We start from the raw sequence: 26715 nt of genomic DNA, 5'->3' as shown, positions 1-26715 counted from the left end.
CCTCAGACCGAGGATGGGGAGCACACATGGAGGACAAATGTATCCAAGGCCTATGGCCTCAAGGGCAGCTAAGCATGCACATAAACCAAAAGGAAATGCTGGCAGTGAGGCATGCAATTGAGGCATTCAAACCCTTCCTCCAACAAGGACATCTGTTAATAAGGACAGACAACACCACGGTCATGTGGTACATAAACAGGGAGGCACACATTCCTACCCTCTATGCCGGATGGCTATGAATCTGTGGGATCTATGCCTGAATCTCAATATCCAACTGCAGGCCCAATTCGTGCCAGGAAAAGAAAATGCACTAGCGGACAGCTTAAGCAGAACTACCATGGATGCACACGAATGGATGCTGCACCCAGACATCTTCAGACTCATAACAAAGACATGGGGAATGCCGGAGATAGATCTGTTTGCCTCCCCACTCAACCACCAACTGAAGACATTCTGCTCAAGGACATATCACCCACAAGCTTGGAGGGTGGACTCTCTCTCTTTCAGCTGGAATGCCCTAACAGTATATGCCTTCCCACCTCTCCCATTGATGTACAAGGTTCTACTGAAGATCAGGGAGGAACAGCCAAAAGTGATACTAATGGCTCCGGACTGACCAAGACAACACTGGTACCCACTATTGAGAAGCATGTCTCAGGCAAATTCATGGCCTCTCCCCCTATGGCCTCTTCTTCTAACACAGAACAATTTCAAGACCCTGCATCCCAACTTGAAAACATTGCAGCTAACTGCCTGGAAAATTCCTTAAATTCCAATCAAACTGTTTTATCTCAGAGGGTGAAGGACATTATCCTGGAGGCTCGCAGACCTTCCACAAGGAAGACATACTCAGCTAAATGGAAGAGATTTTTCATTTGGAGCACATCAAAGGGCACAGATGTCACAGTGGCAAACCTAGCACATATCCTAGAATACTTAGCAGAATTGTTCCACAATGGCCTGTCTTATTCTTCCATTAAGATTCATGCTTCAGCAATTTCAGCAGAATACAATGTGGATCCTCCCATCTTCTCACACCCTCTCCTCAGACAATATCTGAGAGGGATAAAAAATGTTAAACCTCCAATAACACCCCCTCTACCTGCCTGGGATCTCAATTTTGTGCTGGAAAAATTTTGAACCAGCAGCATCAGCGGATCTACAGTTTCTATCTTGGAAAACTGCTTTCCTTCTGGCAATCACTACAGCAAGAAGAGTATCTGAGTTACAAGCGTTAATGGCAGTGCAGCCTTTTCTTATTTTTCACCAGGATAGAGTGTCACTAAGAACCAATCCTACTTTCATGCCAAAGGTGGTATCCAGGGTATTCTTGAACCAAGCTATTCACTTGCCTACGTTCTTCCCTAATCCACAGAATAAAGGGGAAAAATTTTTGCACACCCTGGATATATACAGACAACTACGCTACTATTTGGACAGAACAAAAACTAGCAGAAAAACTGACCAACTTTTTGTAGCATATGCAACTGGGGTGCAAGGAAGAGCAATTTCCAAACAGACAATTTCAAAATGGATAGGAAATTGCATTCGCTTTTGCTACTCCTTTCATGGAAAGACAGTTCCTGAAAATATCAGGCCTCACTCCACAAGGGCCACGGCCACCACTACAGCTTTCCTACAGGGGGTGGCTACCAAGGACATTTTAGAAGCTGCTACTTGGAGCTCCATGCATACATTTGCCAAGCATTACAATCTACTTTTATACTCCAGATCCAGAGCAGGGTTTGCAACTGCAGTCCTACAGGGGATCTTAACTACACTATCCTTCTCTTAGTACCTCCTCCCCCAGATTGGCTATGGTATTCTATCCATATGTTATGACTGCAGATGCATCCTTGAAGGACATAGTACAGTTTTGTACCTACCATAAATGTAGATGTCCGATAGGTATGCATCTGCAGTCAGGATTACCCACCCTCCTTCCCCTCTGTGGTATTCCTAGGGTGCTTACCCCTCTTTTAGCTAGCTGGGGGAATCTATTATGGTGTATTTGTTTGTTTATTCATGTATATAATTTGCAAATGTTTGGAACTTTCAGCATTTATCCAAATTTAGCCTTCCTAGAGGGCACCTGGCATCTGGGGCAAGAAAAACTGAGGAAAATGGCGTCGGCTGATGCTTTTATACCCCAGACACTCTGATGTCGGGGAAAGTGCAACATCAGCCGAGGCCAGACCCAGACTTTGGAATCCGGCCGACCGAAGGGCTGCCTGAGGTAGGACAACCCATATGTTATGACTGCAGATGCATACCTATCGGACATCTACATTTATGGTAGGTACAAAACTGTACTTTCTGATGCATCTCCTAGGAAGCTATTTTAAGGAAAATTTGGTTGTTAATTTTTTAAGGATTATATAAGCAGTATTCTGTTTTAATTATTCAATATTTTACATTGTAAATGAAAAATGGCCATACCTAAACCAGAATGCAAAACTGTTTCATATAACTATAAAGAAACTGTCTTCAAAATGTTATCTAAAATTAAAAAAAAAAAGTAGTTTATTTTTGCTTCATTTTGACAATTTTTGTTTTTCAGGGATGGTACATTGTAACATATGCTTTGGGAATTTATCATCTCAATCTCTTTATTGCATTTTTGTCCCCAAAGGTGGACCCTTCTCTCTTGGAAGATTCAGGTAACTGCAAGCATAGTAGGTGTATTGCCACATTTTTAGTGTCAGAGCTGTAGCTCAGTGATCCAGTCAAAGTTGTAAATAAAAGCATAAAGGTAAATCGGCTTGAGTTATCAAGTATGTGTAAATATAACCTGTTATGGTTAGCATTAATGTCAAACTTCTGTTTTCATGTGAAGTTGAACTTTGTGTATGCTCGCAAGTCGTGATTGTGAATGTTCTTTATTAAATGAAGTCTGCATAATGTTTTTTGAACTGTCACACTCAGAATGTCCATCAGTAGAACTTTGCTTCTGACATGTTGCCATCCAGCAAATCTGACATATAATTTTCCTCCTAAAAGTGCTATTAGAACTATCCTTGTGCAGTTTTAATCTTCCTTTTCTTTTTGGGTCAGATTCCAAGGGGGGAAAGATCTGCACTGTCAACCTAAGTCCTGCCTTTAGCCAAAACTATTAGAAACACAGGTTTGCCTCTTGTTCTGGATAATGTTAGAAACGCATTTCAGCTGTTTGCCTTCTTCCTCTGTGTAAGGAGGAATTTTGTAATGTAAACCAAACCATTTCCAGATGAAATGAGTTTGTATTTTTGTGTTTCTGGGTAGCTGACCTTCATTTGAAAAATACTATTATTGTAGGCTATTTCACCAGGAGTTGTTGCTGCTTTTTTTGCTTTCTTTGGGAGTGTATATTGTAGGGTTGTGGAGAGTGCCATGAGAACTTTGTCATTTCATGCCTTCACCAGTCATTATTGCTCAGAATATGATGCAAGCAGTTATGCGTCCAGGTATATTCTTGTTACAGGACTGTGCCTTCTGAGCACTTGCTTTTTGGCTTGCCTGTGCATCTGACCTGCCATGATGGCTTCAGTACTCACTGCTTGAGATCCTTCCCCAGAGTTACCAACTGTAGAGAACCTTCATTAGCAAATGCAGTGGTTATATACTCACCATATCTGTTGATATTTGAGAAGGATCTCTGCATTGTCTCCTGCTTTCCTGTCTGTTGTATGCGCGTGACATTTCCATCCATCTTTTGAGGATGGATTTTCCTTTAAATGCCTGTGTTTCTCTCTCTTTTTTTTTTTTTTATTTGTGTATTTATTTCTTGAATGTGTGTATTTCGGTTTGTGCTTGGAGGATGTTTGAAGTGGGGAGCACAGGGGCTGAGTATGTCTTCTTAACCCAGCAACTTGCATTGCACTGTTTACCAGCTGAAGGTGCACAGGATCTGAATAAATTTTAGTAATGGGTCAAGCTGAGGATATCATAAAAGGAAATCCAAACAGATACTATAGGGAACCTTCCCACAGACAGGCTAATGTGGTGAGTGCTTAATTTATTTCCTTCTCTGGAAGGTCTTTCATCAGTACATGCTCTTTTCCTTGGGAGCATTCTAAGTTTTTAGCAAAATTGTCGAATTCTGCGCATATTTCTTAATAGTTTTCACTTCACCATATAGGAGTTGACATTTTGATACATGATGTTTCACTCTCTTCTGATGTTGAGTACAGATTTTGTTAACAGGCAGAGAAGTCTAGTTGTAGGAGATCTTGTGTCAAAATGGCATTATTTTGATTTTGACACCAATCTAAGAATGCAGCATCCTACCAGACAGATTAGCTTAGTTCGTTAACTCCTAGTGGCAGTCAGCTAATTATTACATTCCTGACTGCTGGTAGGCTGGATTGTATTTGTCTAGTGCTGAGAGTGGCACTAAATTTATATTTGAGAAAAATGTTTTCAGCTGAAAAAGAAAAGCAGATATTTTGCATTTATTCTTTAGCTGAAGTCATTTTCTTACATATAGTGTGCTTTATCGCAGCACTGACTGTCCCAGAATCCGTACTGCAGTTAAGTTACAGTGTGATGAAAGCACTGTGTGTAGTCCATCTTTTAACAGTGTTTGCTTGAAAGGGACAAGGTAGCCTACAAAGCAGTACAGCTTGATTAACATGGGAGAGTGATCAGTGCTGTGAACATTAATGAATTAAGATTTTGGAATAGCTCAGCTTCTTTCTGCGTGATGTTGCTCTTTATAAGGGTCATTGCTGCATTTCATTTCCAAAATGTGATTTGTGCAAGTGTCTGTTCTCTGGCCACATTTTAAACAGCATTTGCTGCTTAGACCAGGCAGAAATATGATGTCTGCTGAAGTTCAGCTGTGAAGGAGAAAATACTCTATCCTCCGTACTTTTTGTGGAGTGATTCGTCGACTTCATCAGAATTCATCTGTAACCATTTTGGCCGTTACTTTTTTAGTGTGTTTCATTGCTTCGTATGTTGCGTTGAGGGGAAGCATATTTTTAACCATTTGTAAACATTGTAAAATGTACAATTTAAAATAATGAAAAGTGCTTTGAAGTTTTTTTGTCGGGCTTTGCATGTCTATGATAATGGTACAAGGGACGTCTGCCTCAGAAATTAATCAAAGGATGATCTGCCAAGACGGCCTTTTTGTTGCCATAGAAAATGGAGTAGCTGAATAACTCTATTTCTGCAGTCTAGCTTGGAGAATATGTATCTGCGAGGGAATTACTCAGGGTTGTGAGATATGTGATGTCTAACATTGTAATGCTGCCCCTGGTCAGATTGCATATGAAGAGGCTCCAAAGATATCTCTAATGTACTTAGAGCCAACACTCCAAGTTCATGGAGGAGAGGATTCCATTACTACAAGTAGTTCCCTTCATTCAAGAACACCAGAGACCAGTTCCTAATAGATGCTTTGTAACCTAGCTTGAAGAGCATTTACTTAGAATTTCAGAGTACAGGGATTGGATGCAGCTTAAAGGAAGAAAGAATCATAGAGACGTAAAAGTTTGGATACGATTCATGCTGTCAAACCACTGTGGACAAAGGGTATCCTTCCAAGTGCTGACAGACAACACTAATGTCATGCAGTATATCAAAGAGTCAGGAGAGGTCATGCTCTTGCACCTTTTGCAATCTAGCCATGACTGCCTCTGAGGTAGCTTTGTAGTCTCATATGACCCTAAATGCAGTCTACATACCTTCTCATCAGAGTACACTGGTGAAGCCACATGAATGGATTTTGGACAGGAATTTTTTCCTTCAACTAGTGTATAGGTGGCATGTTCCAGAGGTAGGTCTGTTTGCATCCTTGGATAACAGGCAGTTTGAAGTTATGCTTAAGATGCACACATACATAGACTCTGGCACTGGATGTTTTTTTTCTAATATCTGGACAGGTCTCTTCCTGTGTTGTTTCCCTGGGTGATCTGTAAGGTAAAGATGAGTGGCAAAGATGTTGTTGGTAGCACAATTCTGGCCTGGCAGCACTGGCTGTTTAAGAAATGTCCAGGGGGAATTGTAATGTTCTGCATTTAATAGATCTGAAGTAGTTGACTTCATTTGATCTTTAACCTTTGAGTTACAGATGTGTATCTGATCTGAGCTCCTCCCCATACTCATAATGCCCCATCTCCTTCCTCCATTTATATCTCATTTGCCACTGGAAAAGCAAGTATTGTGATCCAAGTTCTGGGCTAGTCGTTGAGTTTGTTAGTGTATTTTTTGTGCCTTTGCTTCCTTCTTTAACTTTCAGGCCTGTTTAGGGACATGGTTGAAACCCCTAACTAGGTTTCAGAAAATGCACTGAGTGTGGCCATAAACTTTCCCCATCTGATGGCCACACTCTGTGCGTGGTGTGTCTGAGGTCGGCCCACCTACAAAACCGCCTGTCCTGTCTGTGCCGGGTTTAATCTCAGGGTACTGAAGGACAGGAGGGATAAGCTCATCCTCAAGAGCTTACTTCCCCCTTTGGGGACTGTAGCCCCTACACCCTCCACTTCAGGTGCAGCATCAACTTCTGCCGTTTCCCCAGTTTCTGGGACTCAAACTCCCACCAAAAGGTCTGGGGAAGGGGAGAAGTCTGTGGAGGACAGGCCAAGGAAATGGTCTCCAGATTGCTCAGCTCTGGCCAGCCTGCCGCCGAAGGTTAGGGCAGAAACCAGACCTGGTTCTCCCGGGCTCCACTCTCCCAGGTTCTCCCCGGAGCCGGAGGAACCTCCGATCCGGTGGCTCGTACTGGCTTCCCCCCACCGGCACTCCAGATTGGTGTCAGTGGCTTCATCCCGCTCCACTCGGACCCTCAGTGAAGTGGAGATGGATAAGATGATGGGGAGGTTTATCCGCACCCAAATTCAGATGTGGGTCTGCCCCCTGTCCCTCTAGAGGTAGGAGCTCACAGCCTTTCTTTACTCCTATCACTCCTTTGCCGATCCAGCCTTTGGTTTTGGAGCCCTTGGATCCAAGGACCCTCGGGGTCGGCACCCATGGTACCTTCTACTTTGATGCTGGCCATTGCCTTGAGCATGTCGGATCCAACTGGGTCGGATCTGAGCTCTGAGCCATAGCCATGGGGTCTAATCTGGGAGGGTGCTGTCGTCGGCTCAGAGTATGTCAGACTGCAGTATTCCCCTCAGTATCTCGGCTTCTGGAGTCTTGGCTCCGACTCCCCTGTCAGGTAAGAGGGGAATGGCTCCGGCTGGCACTTCTCAGTATGTCCGTTCTCCTTCAGCCTTTGATGTGGTGGAGAGGGTTCTCTCGGTGTTGTTGAGACCCTTGACCGTCTTGTCCTCAGACTCCGTCCCAACTTCCTCTATTTTGGGTACGGTCCTGACCATCTCATTTCAGGGACAACTTTTGCCTGTTTTGCCTCAGGAAACTCCCATAGGGGAGCAGCATGACGTTCGCAAGTCCTCCCCCAGAAATTCCTACTGAGGAGATCCCTCGCAAACGGACGTGTAAAAGGAGGCACTTGGACTCCCCACTGGAGTCCCTCACCAACGACACTGATTTGGAGGAAGGGGAAGGTCCCCCCCCCCTCCTTTGGAGACATCATGGAACTCCAGTGGGAGGGGTGGTCTGACCAAAAACCAACCTCTGACAAATCAGTGTTCCTAGAGGCATTCAGCACAGGCCCATCTACTTCCTGGGTGTCCCCCTCTTGCTGATCCCTTAGCGGACCTAATAACAGCTCTGGTGTGGAAGGAACCAGACACAGTGGAGCCTATCTTTAAGCACTGTGATAAAGTCCTTAGCCCCCCTTCAGACAGGACATATTGGAACAAAGGGTCCACGGTTGATGCTATGGTGGTGGCAGCTGCCACTAAGAAAGAGCTTGCTCAGGAGAGCTCTTCGGTCCATCCTCCTGACCGAGAGTCAGGGGCATTGGATCGATTCTGGAAGCGGATTAATGCTTCAGCCACCTTCTCAGTAAGAGCGCTGAATTACATGGCACATGTCATTCAGCTGCAGTGAGACCTGGTGAAGGAGATCGCTGGGTCGACCTCTGAGTATGTCGGCAGGAGACTAGAAGTTTTCTGCTTGTATGGCCACTCTGAAATCAGTCGCTAACACCTCCATGTGTCTCCTCTGCCATGCTACTGAGGGAGCCACTAGGGCAGCCGGTACAGGCGTTGCCATGAGGCGACATGCCTGGCTCTGGCTGTGTCTGTTCTCGGAACCCTTCAAGGTATCATTTGCCAATGCCCTGTACAGCGATTTCTCCCTGTTTGGGAAGTCGGTACACGAGGCTTTGGTCCAGTGAGAAGGATGGGAAGACACTGTCTGCCGTCAGGATCTACCCCCCCCCCAAAGATCCTTTTCTAGGAATCAGCTAGGGGCTAAGAAGATGTGGGTCCGGAAGTCTCGGCCGTTTTCCAGGGACACTGAGGACTCGCCATCCCCCGTAGGCAGAAGGAATTTTGATAGATGCCTCCTCAGAGGCAGATGGGGGTCTGAGAAATTACGGGTCTTGAGAACTATTCTCTGACAAACCCGCACAGCAGCCCTGAAGGGCTGCCCGACTGCTTTTCTCTGGAGGCAGTCGGGAGCCAGTTATCACTACACCCAGTGGAGTGGGAGTCCATAACAGATCGCTGGGTGTTGCAGATCATATCCAGAGGCTATTCCGGCCCGTTCCTTGACCCCACCCCATCCACTCAAACACCTCCCGGATGTCCCGCCTGCTCAAAGGGAGGAAACAGCAATAGAAATAGAAAAGCTGCTAGTAAAACAAGTCATTCAACCAATCCCCCTCAACAAATTCGGATCACGCATTTATTCCAGGTTTTTTTTAGTGCCAAAGAAAACGGGGGACCTATGGCCCATTTTGGATCTATCCACCTTGAACCTGTCAGTGGCCAAAGAGAAATGCCGGATGGTCACACTTCATTCCATCCTGCCCTACCTGCAGGCGAAAAACTGGATGTGCTCAAGTCGAATTCCAGGACGCGTGCTACCATATCAAGATGGACAGGCGTTCTCGGAGATTTCTCCGTTTCCGGCTAGGAGCCAGTCATTGTCAGTTCAGAGCCATTTCCTTTGGTCTCACCACAGCTCCCAGGGTGTTCACCACGGTGATGGCAGTAGTTGTGGCTCACCTGAGGCTTCAGGGTATTCAGGTCTTCCTTAACCTAGAGACGATTGGCTCTTCGCTGTCCCTTCCGAGCATCAACTTTGCCAAGCCTGGGATTACTTCCTCTTTTTATCAGAGACTGGGCATCACCATCAATCTCAAGAAATCATCGCTTGCCCCTGTTCAGGTCTTAGATTTCATTGGGGCTTGGTTGGACACTATCCAGATGAAAGTTTTCCTCACCCCAGATAGGATACACAGCCTGAAGCTACACGTTCTATACGTCCTTCAAGCCCAATCTCCAACAGCAGAGACTGTACAGAGGGCTTTGGGATCTATGGCAGCCACGATCGATGTGCTACCTTTAGTGCACTTTCACATGCTGATTTTTCAGTGGACTCTTGCCGTTCAATGGTCTCTTAGCTCTACTGTTGTCTCGCCCTGTATGACTCTCCTGAGTGTGCAGGGACTCTTTGGTGGTGGATTCATCCCCCAGATCTAGTCAGGGGACGTCCCTTTCTTCCGTCCTTTCCCAAGACCATGGTGACCATGGATGTCTCCCAGCTAGGGTGGGGGGAGGCATTGCTCGGGAAGTGCAGTTCAAGGCATGTGGTCCCCATCAGAGACCTGTTTGTGTATCAGTGTCCTGGGGATGAGGACTGTGCTTCTGGCATTGCAGGCCTTTCATGCCCATCTTCTTCTAGAGATGGTTGCTATCCAGACAAGACAGCATGTCGGTGGTCTGGTACATCAACAAACAGGGGGAACCAGATCTTACCCCCCTTTGTCGCAAAGCCATGAGAGCGTGGGAGTGAGCAATCTCCACCGGCCATTTTCTGGTGGCAATGCACATTCCGGGACAGTCCAACATTCTAGCGGACAGGCTCGGCAGTTCTATCCTGATGCTGTACGAGTGGTCTCTGAATCCTTCAGTGGCGGAACAGATCTTTCTAAAGTGGGGTCATCCTTGCTGTCATCTATTTGCATCTCCTTCCGAAGTGAAATGCAGCAAGTTCTTCACTCTGGACCCCCCCTTAGGGGGAAGCCCCCAGAGATGCACTGATTCATGCTTAGCCTTTTGATCTTTTTTATGCCTATCCTACTCTGCCCTTGATATCAAAGTTTCTTCAAAAAGCTCGCAGGCTGTGGAGCTTTGTGATCCTCATTGCCCCACTCTGGCCTCGCCAAGTCGGGTTCCCTCTCTCTATGGTCTCATCTAGTAGTTCCACCATAGACGTTGGATCCAGTTCAGGATCTCATTTCTCATTCCTTGGGGATTCCTTACCCAGACCTGGACAGTCTGAAAGCTCACAGCTTGGCTGCTCCATTTCCCATGATTATTAGGACTCCTGGTTTATCTCCTACCTTTAAAACCATTTTGGCCGCGGCTCACAAGTCTTCCACTAGAAGGGTATACCATAGCAAGTGAAAACATTTTTCCATGTGGTCCTCACGGCGTGCATTGGATCTTTACTGCTCCAGTGTCTACGGTATTGGAATTCTTGGCAGGTTTTTTTCAGCAAGGTGCCAGTTCCTCCACTGTCAAAGTTCAGCTGGCTGCAATTTCCAGTTTTCATGTGGAGGACAACATGACTTTGTTGACCTCTTCTAAACTTTGTAAGACCTTCCTTAAGGGTACCTTTCTTCTGAGACCTCCAGTGAAGGATCCTATGCCTCCGTGGGATCTTACATTAGTGCTTCAGGCTTTATTCTCACCTCCCTTTGAACTTGCAGCTTCGGCAGATTTGCAGTATCTGTCTTGGAAGACTGCCATTTTTAGTTGCCATTACTTTTGTTAGGAGAGCGCCAGAACTTCAAGCACAGTCGATCAAGGTTCCTTATTATTTTTCATAAGGATAGAGTGTCTTTGCGTACTAACCCATTCTTTCTCCCCAAGGTAGTGTCAGAAGCCAATATTAATCAGACGATCAATCTTCCAGTCTTTTTTCTCCATATTTTCAAAATAAGGGAAGAATATAAATTACGTTTGCTGGATGTGCATAGACCATTACGGTTCTACTTGCACAGGACAAAAGCTTTTTGTAAATCTGACCAGTTGTTCGTTTCGTACTCAAAATCCTTTTTGGGGAAACCAATCTCCATAGGTTCTTAATAGAGTCATAGGTTAGTATTAGGCTACCTGCCTTTTCAGGCCATTTTAAGTCTAGCCAATTATCCCATGTGAGAATCAAACCGTGCACCTTGTGTCTGTAAGATAAACACCTTAACCATTAGGCCAGTCTCCCACCCCAAGGTTACGATTGCCCGTTGGATTTCCCAGTGCATTATTCGGGTGTACTCTGTCAGGGGAATTTCCCCGCCGGGTCAGGTAAAAGCACATTCTACCAGATCTATGGCTACCTCAGCAGCTTTTTGGTCCAGGGTGTCACTGGATCATATCTATTCTGCAGCTACTTGGTCCTCATCTCGTATCTTCATTTCTCATTATAAATTGGACATCATATCCAGGAACAGGGTATCTTTTGGCTCCACCGTGTTCCGGAATATCATTCCATGAGGGCCTCCCAGGTGTATAGTAGCTGGGGACTCTGTCCCACAGGTTGAAGATCAAATGAAGTCAACTACTTCAGATAAAGAAGCTATGTACTCACTATAACTTTCCATCTAAGTAGTTTTACTTCATTTGTCTTCAACCATCCACCCTCCTTCCCCTGACCTTGTCACTATTGGCCATGTACATGGAAGATGAACATCTCAGGAATGTCTTTTGTTGTGCTTTGGCTTAAGGATTTTGAGTTGCCAGCAGTGGTAAGGTCTTGTTGGGTCGGGTGTGTGTTGTATGTTGGGTAGCAAACTAGAAGGGAGGAAGGAGATATTGGGTCATTATGGGTAAGGGGAGGAGATTGGAGCTCAGATCAGATGCTGGATATGTGTCCGTGTCGGATCCGTAACCCACAGGTTGAAGACAAATGACGTGCAACTACTCAGATGGAACGTTATGTTGAGAACATAACTTCATCTCTTCAGTCAGACCAAGGAAACCCTCCTGTATCCCAACATAAAGATACCACATTTCACATCTTGGATGATTTATTTAATCCACTGTCCTTTCAGGCAGCACTACACGGAGGATATTGTGACAAACCGAAATGCTGCCAGCCCAGCTAACTGGAATTTTGTAAATAATTATATGTCACTTGAAAATATTAATATGATTTATATAAAAATGTGACACTTTCAGCCCAGCTATCTGGAATTTTGTGATAATCATATGTCATTTGTGAATATTAATATGATCCATAGGCTTGTCTTACAAATGTAAGAGAACTATATGTTATGTGTATATTAAACTACTAGTGCAGAAGTGTGTGCTGAACTGCATGTTATGTGCTGAGCTTCAAGAATGTAACCACAGTGTACCTTGCTGGAAAAGTGCAGAAATGTGTATAAACTATATACTGTGCAGATGTGTGTTTTAATGGCAGAAGTTGGAACATACAGAGTTAACTTGCAAAACGTCAAGAAAATAAGTTGAAATTGTTTACGATTGTGCTATATAAGTTAGTTAATGCAAACAGACAGGATGTCTAGAGAGAGAGGGTTTTCTGTTGTCTTGAAACAGAAATATTTCTAGGTTTAAAATGTAAAGTGTTTAACTGTTTTAAGACTTCCAGTTCTAGGCAAACGTCTGAGAGATGTACCTCTGACACAACGGTGCTGAATTCTAAGTTTCTGTTAGCCTGGGAACTGAAGGCAGGTAACAGAGTGATGGCATCCCAGCTAACCCCACAGTAATGTGTATTATTAATTTAAGAACCATCTCAGAAAGCGAGTCTGTGCATTTTGTATTTGTCTTTGGACCTGGAAACATTCATCTTCAGCACTTCTGCCTTGCTCTGTAAGTAAGGTATTTAGGGCAAAGTCTCTTTTAGATATAGATAGGAATATAGTAACAATTAGTTTAGATGTTTTCTATATTTATTTGAGACAGTCCTGCAATGCTGTTTTAAAATATTTTCTGGGATTCTGAACTCTGTAGTCACTGTGCTGAGTTATTGAATATTGTCTTGTTCTTTTATTATTAAATATATATAAACCTTTTAATTGTGGCTGGTTTGTTTAGAGATATTTAAGCTCTTAGTACTTGCATATTTATTCTGTGATGGTGTATAGGCCACTCCAATAGCCTTGCTGTTGGTCACACTTACCATTTGGATAGTAGCAACAATACACAGTAAGATTGGGAACCCTTTGGTAAGGGCCTTAAAAGTAGTTGATAACAGCTGACTGGTGGCAGTGATAACTACATTATAGTCTGGGCAGAAGGGGGCATAGCTAGTAAACCTGAGCCAGCCTTTCCCAGATGTGTGTGTTTTGTATATCAGTCAAACCTCAAAGTGTCTGTGTGTGTCTGTGTCAGCTACTTGGGCAGGCACATGAAGCACTGGTTGGACAGAGAGGGAGGGTGCTGGAGGTCTTTGCTTGGCCACTCGGCTGAGATCTTAACCCTATAGCTGTGTCAGTGGGGAGTCTTATTGGGGATCTGGAGAAAGAGGGAGAAACCAGCCCCAGACTGACTGTGATCTCTGTGTGCTCTTAAGGGAAATTGTACTTTACTATGTGTGTGTACTTGCCATCCTCCCAATGTGTATGTCCCTCACTGGTGGTGAGGATTGAGGCTTCTTGATTACTGGGCCAGTGCAGGGACGTCACAGATGTACTGAATTTTAAACCTTCAAGAAAGCTGACCACCAGATAATGTTATCTGAAAATGGTAGAGGTTTTCCTGCTGGTACAGGGAGGGAGTCAGGACATAAGCACAATACTGATGTCTGTGATAATCTGTTGCCTCAATGATTTGTTCTATGCAGATGTTCTTCGTGTTTCACTGTTGCAGTCATTACATTTGGATAATCCTGCTGGCAGGTTGCCCTCAGCCAGCCTGATTTCCAAAGTCTTGGGTCCTGCGTCGGCTGCTGTCGTCCCTTCCCTGACGTCAGGTCATCAGGGGTATAAAAGAAGCAGCCAACGCCATTTTCTTTTGTCTTTCTTGCCGCGCGGTGCCCGAAGCAGAAGCAGTTCGCAAGTGCCGGTCGGCCGACTCCTGAGATTTTCGAGTTCAAATTTCTGATCCGAAGTCTTCTATAAAGCTAAGTACCCCATTGGGGAAACTTTTTTTTTGCTCCAGAACCAATGTCAGAAAAAGTTAATACTTGTATTTCTTGTGGGAAGCAAATACCTCATAAGGACTTTCACTCTTACTGTATTCCTTGCCTAGGCCCTGATCAGAATTTTCTGGGTTGTCGGTTTTGTGCTAGATTTAACCAACACACTATTAAGCGTCGGTATGATTTTGCTTTAAACTACTTTGTACGCAGATTTAATTATCCAGAAATGTCATCGGAAAGCCATCCGACTACCGGAGTTCACAAAAAAACGCAAAGAAAAAGAAAGACCGCCAAGGCCCAAAACCGACGACGAAGCTTTTCCTAAGCCAGTTGCTGGTTCGCTGGTTCTCAGTGAGGCGCTTTCGCAGCCCCTGACGACTGCTACTTTAGAGTCACAGGCCTCTACCAACTCCCACGTGGAGTCTGCCATGCCGCTGGAAACTCAAATTATTGAAGCCTCGGATGCTAATCCTTCAGATGGGTCCGGAGCCACTGAGCAGGCACCGACTTCTGAGGGTGTGTTCAGACCCAAACACCTATACATTAAACCGACTTCAAAGGCAAATACTAAAGTACCTTCAAAGGCAAAGAAGCAACCTCAAGAGCCACGTGGACAGGCCTCCATGCCCAAAAAACAGATGCTCAAAATGGCCGAAGACTTGATTGCCTTGATCAGGGGTTCCCATCCCCATCCTGATAAGAGGCTTAGGCAAGCGACTGACTATGAATCTTCAGATCAGGTTTCCATTTCTTCTGATTCCTCTTCTGATCAGGAATATTCTTTTCTCCTCTATGAGGACTCTGATGCTGAAGAATCCATACCTTCAGCTTCTTCTCCTGAGGATTATTCTTTTGGGGAAACCTTACATACCATGAGGGAGCATTTACACTGGGAGAGCCAAGATTTTTCAAAGTCTAAAAAGAGGCTCAGGGATTTCCCGTTACTACCTCAGCACAAGCCACTAGCCATCCCCCCTGTGTTAGACATTGTAGATGTGTTTTCGGAGTCTAGCCTTACCACTGACTCCTTACATCCAGCACCTGTTAAGCCTGACAGATATTATAGGGTTCCTGACTCACATAAATTCTTTTTTGAAAACCCTGCTGCAGACCCAGAAACTATTTCTCAGGGTCCCAAGGGTGTTAAGGCTTCCGCTGCAAAAAACCCTACTCCTTCTGATAGGGATTCTAGGGCACTGGATAGATGGGGAGAAAAGGTTTACACATCTGCTACCTTGGTTATAAGGGCCTTAAACTGTCAATTTCATATGCTCAAATATCAGCAACATGTCATGGCATTGCTTAAACAGAAAATGTTGTTAAATTCTGAATGTGCAGAAAACAAGGAAATGCAGGATATATTTCATGCAGCTGAACAAGTTGGAAAACATACTTTGCAATGTGGTTTTGATTCTTTAGAGGCCTCCTGCAGGGCCGCAGTTACTGGTTCTGTAATTAGAAGACATGCTTGGTTAAAGGAACAAAATCTGCTTGATCATGTTAAAGTTAAATTATTAGATGCACCTTTACAGCATGATTCTTTGTTTGGTGTTAAGGCAGAAGAGGTGTTAAAGAAAATGGAGGACAAGGCTAAATCTATGCAAACAGTCAAAAGATTTCTTACAAGTACAGCCACCTAGGTTTAGTAGACAGTGGCCAACAAAGAATTGGTCCTTCCCAGTGTCAGACAGACCTCAAAGGGGTAGACCCAAACGCCCTAGAGGCAGATCCCAGTCTCAAGGTTCATACAGGTCAAGGCAGTGGGGTGCTCCTATCTCCAGAAGTGGAGAAGACAAATCACAACCGTACAGGAAACAGTTCCAATGACTTCCCCCTGCCTGTACCACACACTTATTTCCTGGCAGCACCCTTAGGGGGGAAAATTAGCACTTTTTAATCAAAATTGGCACATTATAACTCAGGACAAGTGGGTTCTAAATATAGTGTCACAAGGCTACAAGTTCCATTTCCATAGCCTGCCAAAGACAAACGGCTGGCCATATCTGCCAAAAAAATCAATGGGCAGAGGCACAGAAACAAGTCTCATCCCTCATGAACATGAGGGCCATTCAGCTAGTGCCAGAGCAAGAGCGGGGACAAGGATTTTACTCAAGACTGTTCTTGGTACCCAGAAAGGACAAGGCCTGGAGGCCAATACTAGACCTATTGATTCTGAATACATTCCTGGATATACCAAAATTCAAAATGTTGACTTTGCAGCAGCTACTGCCCATGCTGGGCAAGAATGCTTGGCTTGTAACTTTAGACCTAAAAGAGGCATACCTGCATGTCCCAATCAGACAAATATGCAGAAGATAACTCAGATGCAAGGCTGGCTCAATGCATTACCAATTCTCTGCATTGCCCTTTGGCTTATCCACTGCGCCCAGGGTCTTTATAAAGTGCCTGGCACCAGTAATTGCATTCTGCAGACAGAGGAATACAAATATACCCTTACTTGGACGACTGTCTAATTTAAGCAGAGAACAAGGACATTCTTCTACGGCACCTGGCGTTTGTGAAAAAACTTCTAACATGCCCAGGGTGTACACAGTCAACGAAAAGAAATCAAAACTAGTACCCTCTCAAGAGGTACTATTCCTGGGTGCAAGCTTAAATACAACTGCCCAGGTGGCTTCTCTCACGCCAGACAAACAAAGACAAACTGATTGCCTATTTCAAAATGCTAACAACAAAGGCCCAGTTATCTGCAAGAAAAACTGTGCAGGCTTCGGGCTTCATGGCATCCTGCATCCTACTAATTCCATATGCAAGACTGCATATGAGGAAACTTCAGTGGTACCTAAAAAGTGTTTGGACTCAACATTGCCACAGCCTGGAAACTATAATAACTCTCATTCTCTGCCTGCAACAGGAGTTTCGATGGTGGGCAAAGGCTTGTCACCAAAACAAGGGACAGCCATTCACATTGCCCACAGCCAGGCAGACGCTAACAACGGATGCATCAGATTATGCCTGGGGGGCCCACATTGCAGGAGGATACGTTCAGGGAACATGGACCTCAAACCAAATGCATCTACATATCGATCGAAAAGAGATGCTAGCTGTTCAAAATGCCCAGACAGCCTTCAAGGACCTACTTCAACCAGGACAACTACTGATAAAGATCGACAACACCACGGTCATGTGGTATATAAATAAGCAGGGGGGGCACACATTTTTACCCCCCTTTGCAGACTAGCCATGACTTTGTGGGACACAGCACTGACTTACCAAGTAAATCTGCAGGCACAATTCCTGCCAGAAAGGAAAAATACTCTGGCTTACGAACTAAGCAGAAACCTCATGGATCCGCACAAGTGGCAGCTGGATCCACAAGTCTTCAGCATGATAACAAGGAAATGGAGATGGACGGACATTGATCTATTTCCTCCCCTCACAACTACCAACTACAGACATTCTGCGCAAGGATTTACCAAAAACAAGCATGGAAAGTGGACGCCCTATCCTTCAGCTGGAAAAACCTATCAGTGTATGCTTTTCCCCCTCTGCCTGTCCTCCCCAAGATGTCCTTCAAGAATGCAACTGCAGTCATAACATATGGGTTGTCCTGCCTCAGGCAGCCCTCGGTCGGCCGAATTCCAAAGTCTGGGTCCGGTGTCGGCTGGTGTCGCCTCCTCTCCGGCGTCTGGCGGCTGGAGTATAAGGGCATCAGCCAACGCCATCTTCCCCAGTCTTTCTTGCCACGCGGTGCCCGAAGCAGAAGCAGTTCGCAAGTGCCGGTCGGTCAGCTCCTGTGTTTTCAGTACCAAAGTCATCTAAAAGCCAAGTACCCCGTTGAGAACATTTTTCTTGCCTCAGCCGATGTCAGAACAAATTGAGAAAGTTAATAATTGTTTGTCTTGTGGTAAACAAATACCTCATAAGGACTTCCATTCTTACTGTCTTCCTTGCCTGGGCCCAGACCACGACGTCTCGGCCTGTGCTTGCTTTAATAAGCGCACTCTCAGGCGCCGGGCAGAATTTGCTGAAGACTTTTTTGGCGAATCGCCATATACCATGCCGTCGGATCAACCGACAGCTCAATCTTCCAAAAAACGGAAGGACCGGGACCGGCATCCTCGGCCCGCGTCCTCTACCGATACTACTCCTAGACCCTCCACTAGTGCTTCGGTCCCTGCGGAAGCGGTAATTCAGCCGCTCCAGGCCGACGACACAGCGTTAACTAGTCCTTCGGTCCCGGAGACCTCTCTGGTGACGGTCGTTGATTTTCCACCGGATACCGAAGTTCTTGATTTACCCGACACCATTCCGGTGGACAAGGTCACTCCTGCACGTGGGGCTGCTAGGCCTCCTGTATCTGTCCATCAAGGCCTTTGCACGTGCTAAGGCCGCCAGCCAGGCCAAGGCCCATCCTAAACCTGCTGTTCAGGCCCCCTCTTCTGATAAACAGATTATGTCTCTTGCTGCAGACCTTATTTCCCTTATCAGGGGGTCTCAGCCTCACCCAGACAGAGGTTCTCAGCCTCCTGCAGAGAAAAGGCCTAGAACTGAGCAGACTGAAAACCCTCTCTTCATATGAGGCCTCTGGGGATTCTGAGCATTCAGGTATTCAAGAAGAATCCTTCCTGGCCTATGAGGACTCTGATGCTGAGGAATCGATTCCCTCTGCCCCTCCCCCAGAGGATTTCTCTTTTGGTGAAGTCCTGCACTCAATGAGGGAACATTTCCAATGGCAGGGTCAGGAATTCTCTGATTCCAGGAAAAGGATCCGTACCTCCCTAAAGCTTCCCCAGCACAGACCTTCAGCTATTCCTCCTGTGATGGATGTTTTGGATGATGTTTTCTCCGATTCCAGTGCTAACCCTGACTCTCTCCCACCTGCTCCTGTCAAGCCAGACAGATATTGCAGAGTCCCTGACACTCACAAACATCTCTTTAAGGCCCACACCGTGGATTTAGAAACCATTTCACAGGGTCCCAAGGGAGTGGCTACCTCCACTGCCAAGAATCCTTTGCCAGTGGATAGGGAAGCCAGGTCTATGGAGAGATGGGGTAAAAAAGTTTATACCTCTACCACCCTAGTCATGTGAGGTCTCTTAACTGCCTTTTTCATATGTTTCAGTACCAGGATTTTTTACTGGATGATTTACAGAAAAAGTTAGACTCTCCTGAGCCTATTGACAGAAAGGCATTGCAGGATCACATACATAACACTCAGCAGGTTAACTATCATTTTCTTCAGTGTGGTTATGATGCATTGGAAGCTTCATGAAGGGCAGCTATGACTGGGGCTGTGATACGTAGACATGCTTGGTTAAAAGATCAGCCACTGCCAGACCATGTCAAAGTAAAGTTACTTGATGCACCTCTGGAAAAACAGAAGCTTTTTGGAGCTAATGCACAAGATGTGTTAAGGTCCATTGAGGAAAAAGCTAAGTCAGTACAGACAGCCAAGGATTTCCTCCAGGTTCAGCCACCCAGATTCAGTAGAAACTGGCCTTCAAAGAATTGGTCCTTCCCAGACTCGGACAAGTTTCAAAGGGGAAAGAACAGGCGTGGCCGAGGCCAATACCGAGGCTCCTACAGGGGACGCCAATGGCAACCTACAAATCAAAGAAGTGCTGCAGCCATTCCAGCTGCACCACAAGGACAATCACAATGACTTGACTTTCATACTGTCTACAAGGGCTCAGAGAGAAGCACCCTTGGGCGGAAAATTATCCTTATTCTCAAAGAACTGGCATATCTTAACCAAGGACAGTTGGATTCTGGATTTAATAGACAAGGGTTACAGATTCCACTTCCATACTTTACCTACAAGACGAGGCATGCCAAACCTGCCACACCATCAAAGGGCAGAGGCACTCATTCAAGTTTCAAAGCTATTAAGTATAAAAGCAATAGAAAAGGTACCTCCCCAGGAACAAGGCCAGGGATTCTATTCAAGACTGTTCCTTGTTCCAAGAAAGGAAAACAAATGGAGGCCTATACTGGACTTGTCTACTCTAAATACCTTTCTCATTGTGCCAAAGTTCAAAATGCTGACGTTACAGCAGCTCCTTCCCATGCTGGGCAAGGGGTCTTGGCTGGTCACTCTGGACCTCAAGGAGGCATACCTGCGTGTCCCAATCAGACAAAGCTGCAGAAGATACCTCAGATTTCTTGCAGGGACAGAGCACTATCAATTCTCAGCATTGCCGTTTGGCTTATCTACTGCGCCCAGAGCGTTCACGAAATGCCTGGCATCAGTAGTGGCACACTGCAGACTCCAGGGAATTCAAATATACCCCTACCTGGACGACTGCTTCATACAAGCAGACAACAGACAAACCTTAATAAAAAACTTGGACTATGTCATGCAATTACTACAGGCCTTGGGATACACAGTCAACGTTCAGAAATCAAGGCTACTGCCATCCCAACAGATTATTTTCCTAGGAGCCAAACTGGACACACAAACACAAATGGCCTACCTCACAGAGGAAAAACAACAGCAGTTACCAGAGTACTTCAAGGGCCTAGCACAGCTCTCCCAGCTGACTGCAAGGAAACTCCTGCAGGCCCTGGGGTTCATGGCATCATGCATTCTTCTGATACCTTTGGCAAGACTTCATATGAGAAAGCTGCAATGGTATTTGAAAAGCTTATGGTCCCAACACAGCCAAAGCCTAGAAGACGTAATCCCACTTATTCCATGCCTGCAAAAGGAATTCTTGTGGTGGGCTCAAGCAAGTCAATTAAACAAAGGCATGTCTTTCAACAGACCTCAAGCAGGTCAAATAATTACAACAGAAGCCTCAGATCATGGATGGGGGGCGCACATGGAGGGCAGATGCATTCAAGGTCAATGGACACCAAAGGAAAGACCTCTGCACATAAACCAAAAAGAGATGCTGGCAGTGATACATGCAATTGAGAGTTTCGAAAAATCACTGCAGCAAGGACATTTACTAATAAGGACAGACAACACCACTGTCATGTGGTATATAAACAAGCAGGGAGGGACTCATTCATACCCCCTCTGCAGACTAACAATGATTCTCTGGGAAAAAGCACCGAGTCTGAAGATACACCTGCAATCCCAGTTTGTGCCAGGCAAGGACAATGTACTGGCGGACAAACTGAGCAGAAATTTCTTGGACCCACACGAATGGATGCTGCATCCCCACATTTTCTCACAAATAACAAAGACATGGGGAAGACCGGACATAGATCTATTTGCGTCTCACAGGAATCATCACCTGGAAAAGTTCTGTACCAGGACCCACCATGCACTATCCTGGACAACGGATGCTCTCTCCTTCAGCTGGAATTCCTTAAAAATTTATGCATTTCCTCCTCTACCACTGTTGACCAACGTGATCCTGAAGATCAAAGCAGAACAACCAACAGGCATTTTGATAACTCCAGACTGGCCAAAGCAACACTGGTACCCATTGCTGTTGAGCATAACTCGGACCAAACCGTGGCATCTGCCCCTATGGCCCCTGCTCCTAACGCAACACAACTACAGGACTGTTCACCAAAACCTGAAAACATTACATCTGACAGCCTGGAGGTTACTTTAACTCCTTCCGCTTCCAATCTTTCCAAGGCAGTTCAGGACATCTTATTGGAAGCACGCAGACCATCCACCAGAAAAGCCTATTTGGCCAAGTGGAAGAGATTCAGCATCTGGGCTGCCAACAGGGGTCAGGATACAACAGTACTGAGTGTACCTCAGATATTGGAATACTTGGCAGAAATGTTTCATTCTGGACTCTCATATTCTTCCATAAAGATTCATGCCTCAGCAATCTCAGCAAGATACAATTGTGATCCACCAGTGTTCTCACATCCTTTGCTAAGACAGTTCCTGAGAGGATAAAGAATATCAAGCCTCCCAGAAAATAACCAGTACCTGCATGGGACCTCAATTTTGTACTGGAAAAAATATCTCTGCCTCCCTTTGAGCCAGCAGCAACCTCGGAGATGCAATTTCTATCATGGAAAACGTTTTTTCTATTGGCAGTCACATCAGCAAGAAGAGTCTCGGAGATACAGGCACTCATGGCAGTACCTCCTTTCCTCATTTTCCATCAGGACAGAGTCTCTCTAAGAACAAATCCTTCTTTCATGCCAAAGGTGATTTCCAGGGTGTCTCTAAATCAAGCTATTCACCTTCCTACTTTCTTCCCCAATCCTCAAAATGGAGGGGAAAGACTGCTGCATACCTTGGACATACACAGGCAACTACGCTACTACTTGGACAGAACTAAGGCCACCAGAAAGTCTGACCAGCTGTTCGTAGCCTATGTTGCTGGAATACAAGGAAAAGTAATCTCCAAGCAAACAATTTCAAAATGGATTGGACACTGCATCAGATTCTGCTATTCTTACCATGGAAAAAGTGTGCCAGCCAATATTAGGCGACATTCCACCAGAGCTATAGCCACATCCACAGCTTTCCTAAGAGGAGTGGCTACAAAGGACATTCTAGAGGCTGCTACATGGAGCTTCGTGCATACATTTACCAAACACTACAACCTGCCTTTATACTCCAGATCCTGAGCAGGCTTTGCTTCGGCAGTCCTGCAGGGCATTTTAGCTACACCATCCTTTTCTTAGCTCCTTCCACCCCCAGCTTGGCTATGGTATTCAACCCATATGTTATGACTGCAGTTGCTTTCTTGAAGGACATAGTACAGTTTTCTACCTACCATAAATGTAGATGTCCGATAGATATGCAACTGCAGTCGGATTTTCCCTCCCGCCTTCCCCTCTTTTCCTTCATTTGGGTCCATTCCCCCTGTTCCTTTAGCTGGGGGTATCTCCTATGGTGTATCTGTTTATTACTGTTGTGCATGTCTGGAATTGTTTATCCATTCACCAAATTTAGCCTTCCTAGGAGGGCACCTGGCATCTGGGGCAAGAAACACTGAAAAAGATGGCGTCAGGCGATGCCTTTATACTCCAGCCGTTGTGACATCGGAGAGGAGGTGACACCAGCCGACGCCGGACCCAGACTTTGGAATTCGGCCGACCGAGGGCTGCCTGAGGCAGGACAACCCATATGATGTTCTTCATCTCACATTGCTGCAGTCCTTACACTTGGGTATAGCGCTGTCCTCGGTCGGCCCGAATACCAAAGTATATGGCTGACGCCGGTCATGGCGCATTAAACTGACGCCAGGACGTCAGGGTATAAATGCGCATGACCGACGTCATATCCCCAGTCTTTTTTGCCGCGTGGTCCGATGCAGAAGCAAATTTGCGAGTGCAGGTTGGCGTCCTGAGATTTTCCGAAACCGGAGTTTCAGACCGAATCCAAGTTGGCTAAGTACCCGTTGGGAATATTTTGGTTTTTCTTGCCTCAGTATTTTACGGATGTCAGAAAAAGTAAATAACTGTATTTCTTGCGGGAAACAGATACCACATAGGGACTACCACAGCTTGTGTATACCGTGTTTAGGGCCTGAGCACGACGTTGTTGGGTGTTCCTCTTGCGCTAGATTTAACAAACGTACCATAAAGAGGAGATTAGACTGCGCTAGGTTAGTCTTCGGGAAGCGGTGCAATTACAAAATGCCGTCGGATGTTCCGACGCCCGCTACCTCGAAGAAGCGCAAGGACAAAACACCTAGGCCTAGGTTAGAGGCACCAGCCGACCCGGACGTCGGTTCTTTAGAGAACGCGGTTGTGCCAGAGGCCCAAACAGAAGTTTCCCTAGAGTCCCAGGGGGAGACTTTGTTGTTACAGGATGTGTCTTCACAGGAGGTAGGCCAGGCTGAAGGGGCTTCTCAGGTAGCTGTTCTCCCCTCTCTGCCTAAGGTGGTTAGGCCTTCTCCTACTGTTACAAAGGCTTCTTCCAAGAGTAGGCCAGGTTCAGCTGTAGCGGGTGCTCCTCCTAGTACTTCAGGCCCTGTGCCCAAGAGACATATGCTTAAGATGGCTGAAGATTTAATTACTCTGATTAGGGGTTCTATGCCCCCTCCTGACAAAAGGCCTAGGGTGGATCCTGAATTTGGGAATTTTGAACAGGATTCTGATATTTCTGAGTCTTCGGCTGAGGATTTACAGGAGTTTTCTCATTATTCTGATTCTGATGTGGATGACTCCACCCCTTCTGCTTCTCCTCCTGAGGATTTCTCATTCTCAGAGACTCTCCATGCCATGAGGGAACATTTTAAATGGGAAGGTCAGGATTTCTCTGATTCCAGGAAAAGACTAAGGGAATTTTTGTTTCTACCTCAGCATAGGCCTTTAGCTATACCCCCTGTTCTTTCTGTGGTGGAAGATGTTTTTGCAGAGGCTTCCCTTAACCCTGATTCTTTACCTCCCGCACCTGTTAAACCGGACAGATACTATAGGGTGCCTGAAGCTCACAAGTATCTTTTTAAAAGCCCTAGGGCAGATCCAGAGACAGTTACTCAGGGGCCTAAAGGGGTTAAGGCTTCTGTGGCTAAAAATCCAGTTCCTCAGGACAGAGGCAAGAGCTTTAGACAGATGGGGTAAGAAAGTGTATACTTCTTCAACTTTAGCCATGAGGGCTTTAAATTGTCAATTCCACATGCTGAGATATCAAATCTATCTCCTTTCACAGTTAAAGTCTAAGGTAGATGCTCTGGCAGAAGGTATTGAATGTAAGGAGTTACAAGATCTGGTACATGTGTCTGAACAGGTGGGTAAGCATTCCTTACAATGTGGTTTTGATGCTGTACAGGCCTCTTCCAGGGTGGCTGCCACTGGTACTGTCCTTCGCAGGCACGCCTGGTTACGGGATCAGAATTTAGCTGAGCATGTTAAGTCAAGGATCTTGGATGCCCCTTTGCAATCTGATGTGTTGTTTGGTTCGCCTGTTGAAGCAGTTTTAAAGAAAATGGAGGACAAAGCTAAATCTATGCACACTGTTAAAGATTTTTTACAGGTTCAACCACCAAAGTTTAGCAGAAACTGGCCAAGCAAGGCGTGGACATACCCTTCTTTTGATTCCCAGTCTAGGGGTAGGTCTAGGCGTGCTAGGGGCAGAGCTCAGGGTTCCTTTAGATCCAGGACAGGGGGCTCACCTGCACAGTCTTCAGGGGAGGGCAGGGGTCAGCCCTTTCGTAGACAGACCCAATGACCTACCTTTTCAACTGCCAGAACCTTCACGTCTCGCAGCACCTTTAGGAGGAAGACTGACACTTTTCAAAGAGAACTGGAGTTTAATTACCCAAGACAGATGGGTATTGGATATCATTCACCACGGTTACAGATTTTATTTCCATACCTTACCACCGTTCAAGGGCATGCCAGATATTCCGCCCCAACACAAATTGGAAGCTCACAGACAAATATCCATATTGACACAGATAGGGGCCATACAACGGTGCCTATGGCAGAAAGGGGCCTAGGATTTTACTCTCGCCTATTCCTAGTACCAAAAAGGGGAACACGTGGAGACCAATTCTGGATTTGTCTATCCTCAACACCTTTCTGGACATCCCCAAGTTCAAGATGCTGACATTGCAACAGCTTTTACCTCCCTGGGCAAGGATCACTGGATGGTAACTTTGGATCTCCAAGAGGCTTACCTTCATGTCCCTATCACTCTAGGCTGCAGGAAGTATCTGCGTTTTCGAGCTGGAGATTCACACTATCAATTCTCTGCATTGCCCTTTGGCTTATCCACTGCACCCAGAGTATTCACAAAGGTCCTGGCTCAGTGATAGCTTTTCAGGCGGAAAGGAATACAGATTTACCCTTATTTGGACGATTGCCTGATTCTGGCTCAGGGCAAGGGCGAACTTCTACAGCATTTAAAGTATGTGATAACAGTGCTAAGATGCCTAGGGTATTCTGTGAGCGAAACAAAGTCAGTCTAGTACCCTCTCAGGACATGTGCTTTCTGGGTGTGAGACTGAATACAGCAGCAGATGGCCTTCTTGACCCCGGACAAACAAAGAATCTTTCCCTTTACTTCCAACAACTATCACATCAGTCGGGCTGACTGCAAGGACAGTCCTTCAAGCCTTAGGGTTCATGGCATCTTGTATTCTGGTGCTTCCCAATGCCAAACTGCATATGAGGAAGCTACAATGGTATCTCAAGAATCTATGGACACAGCACTGCCACGATCTGGACACTGTCATTCCAATAATACCTTGCATCCAAAAGGAATTCTTGTGGTGGGCTCAGCAATGTCACCTAAACAAGGGACTTTCTGTGACCCGGCCGGAGGCAAGTCAGATTCTAACAACAGATGCCTCAGACAAAGCTTGGGGGGCTCATCTCAATGGAAAATGGATACAGGACAAGTGGCCTGCCAGACTACAACATCTACATATCAACCTAAAGGAGATGTTAGCAGTCCAGTTGCATTAACAGCTTTCAAGGAATTACTTCTTCCAGGACAGGTGTTGATTCTAACAGACAACACAACCGTCATGTGGTACATCAACAAGCAAGGGGGTACACATTCTTACCCTCTATGCAGACAAGCAATGATTCTATGGGAAACTGCTCTCAGTCTACAACTGGATCTTCAGGCAAGGTTTCTGCCGGGGGTGCAGAACTCCTTAGCAGATGTGTTAAGCAGGCAAATCATGGATCCCCATGAGTGGA

At 45.7% G+C, this 26715-nt stretch overlaps 1 protein-coding gene across 4 annotated transcripts in view; it reads left to right on the top strand.

The window, feature by feature from the left end:
• The window catches only part of RER1 (retention in endoplasmic reticulum sorting receptor 1), a 560749-nt gene that overhangs the window by 160072 nt on the left and 373962 nt on the right, over positions 1-26715 (top strand). For all 4 annotated transcript variants that reach the window (XM_044062997.1, XM_044062998.1, XM_044062996.1 and 1 more), the window contains exon 4: positions 2561-2660. In XM_044062997.1, the coding sequence (XP_043918932.1) occupies positions 2561-2660 (100 nt within the window). The remainder of the gene's footprint in view (positions 1-2560; positions 2661-26715) is intronic.

This window comes from Protopterus annectens, chromosome 2.part1 (genome assembly GCF_019279795.1).
Source record: "Protopterus annectens isolate FY-2018-M chromosome 2.part1, PAN1.0, whole genome shotgun sequence".
Classification (NCBI taxonomy): Eukaryota; Metazoa; Chordata; order Ceratodontiformes; family Protopteridae; genus Protopterus; species Protopterus annectens.
Note: the sequence above shows the minus strand (reverse complement) of the source record. Positions and strands in the feature narration are given on the sequence as shown.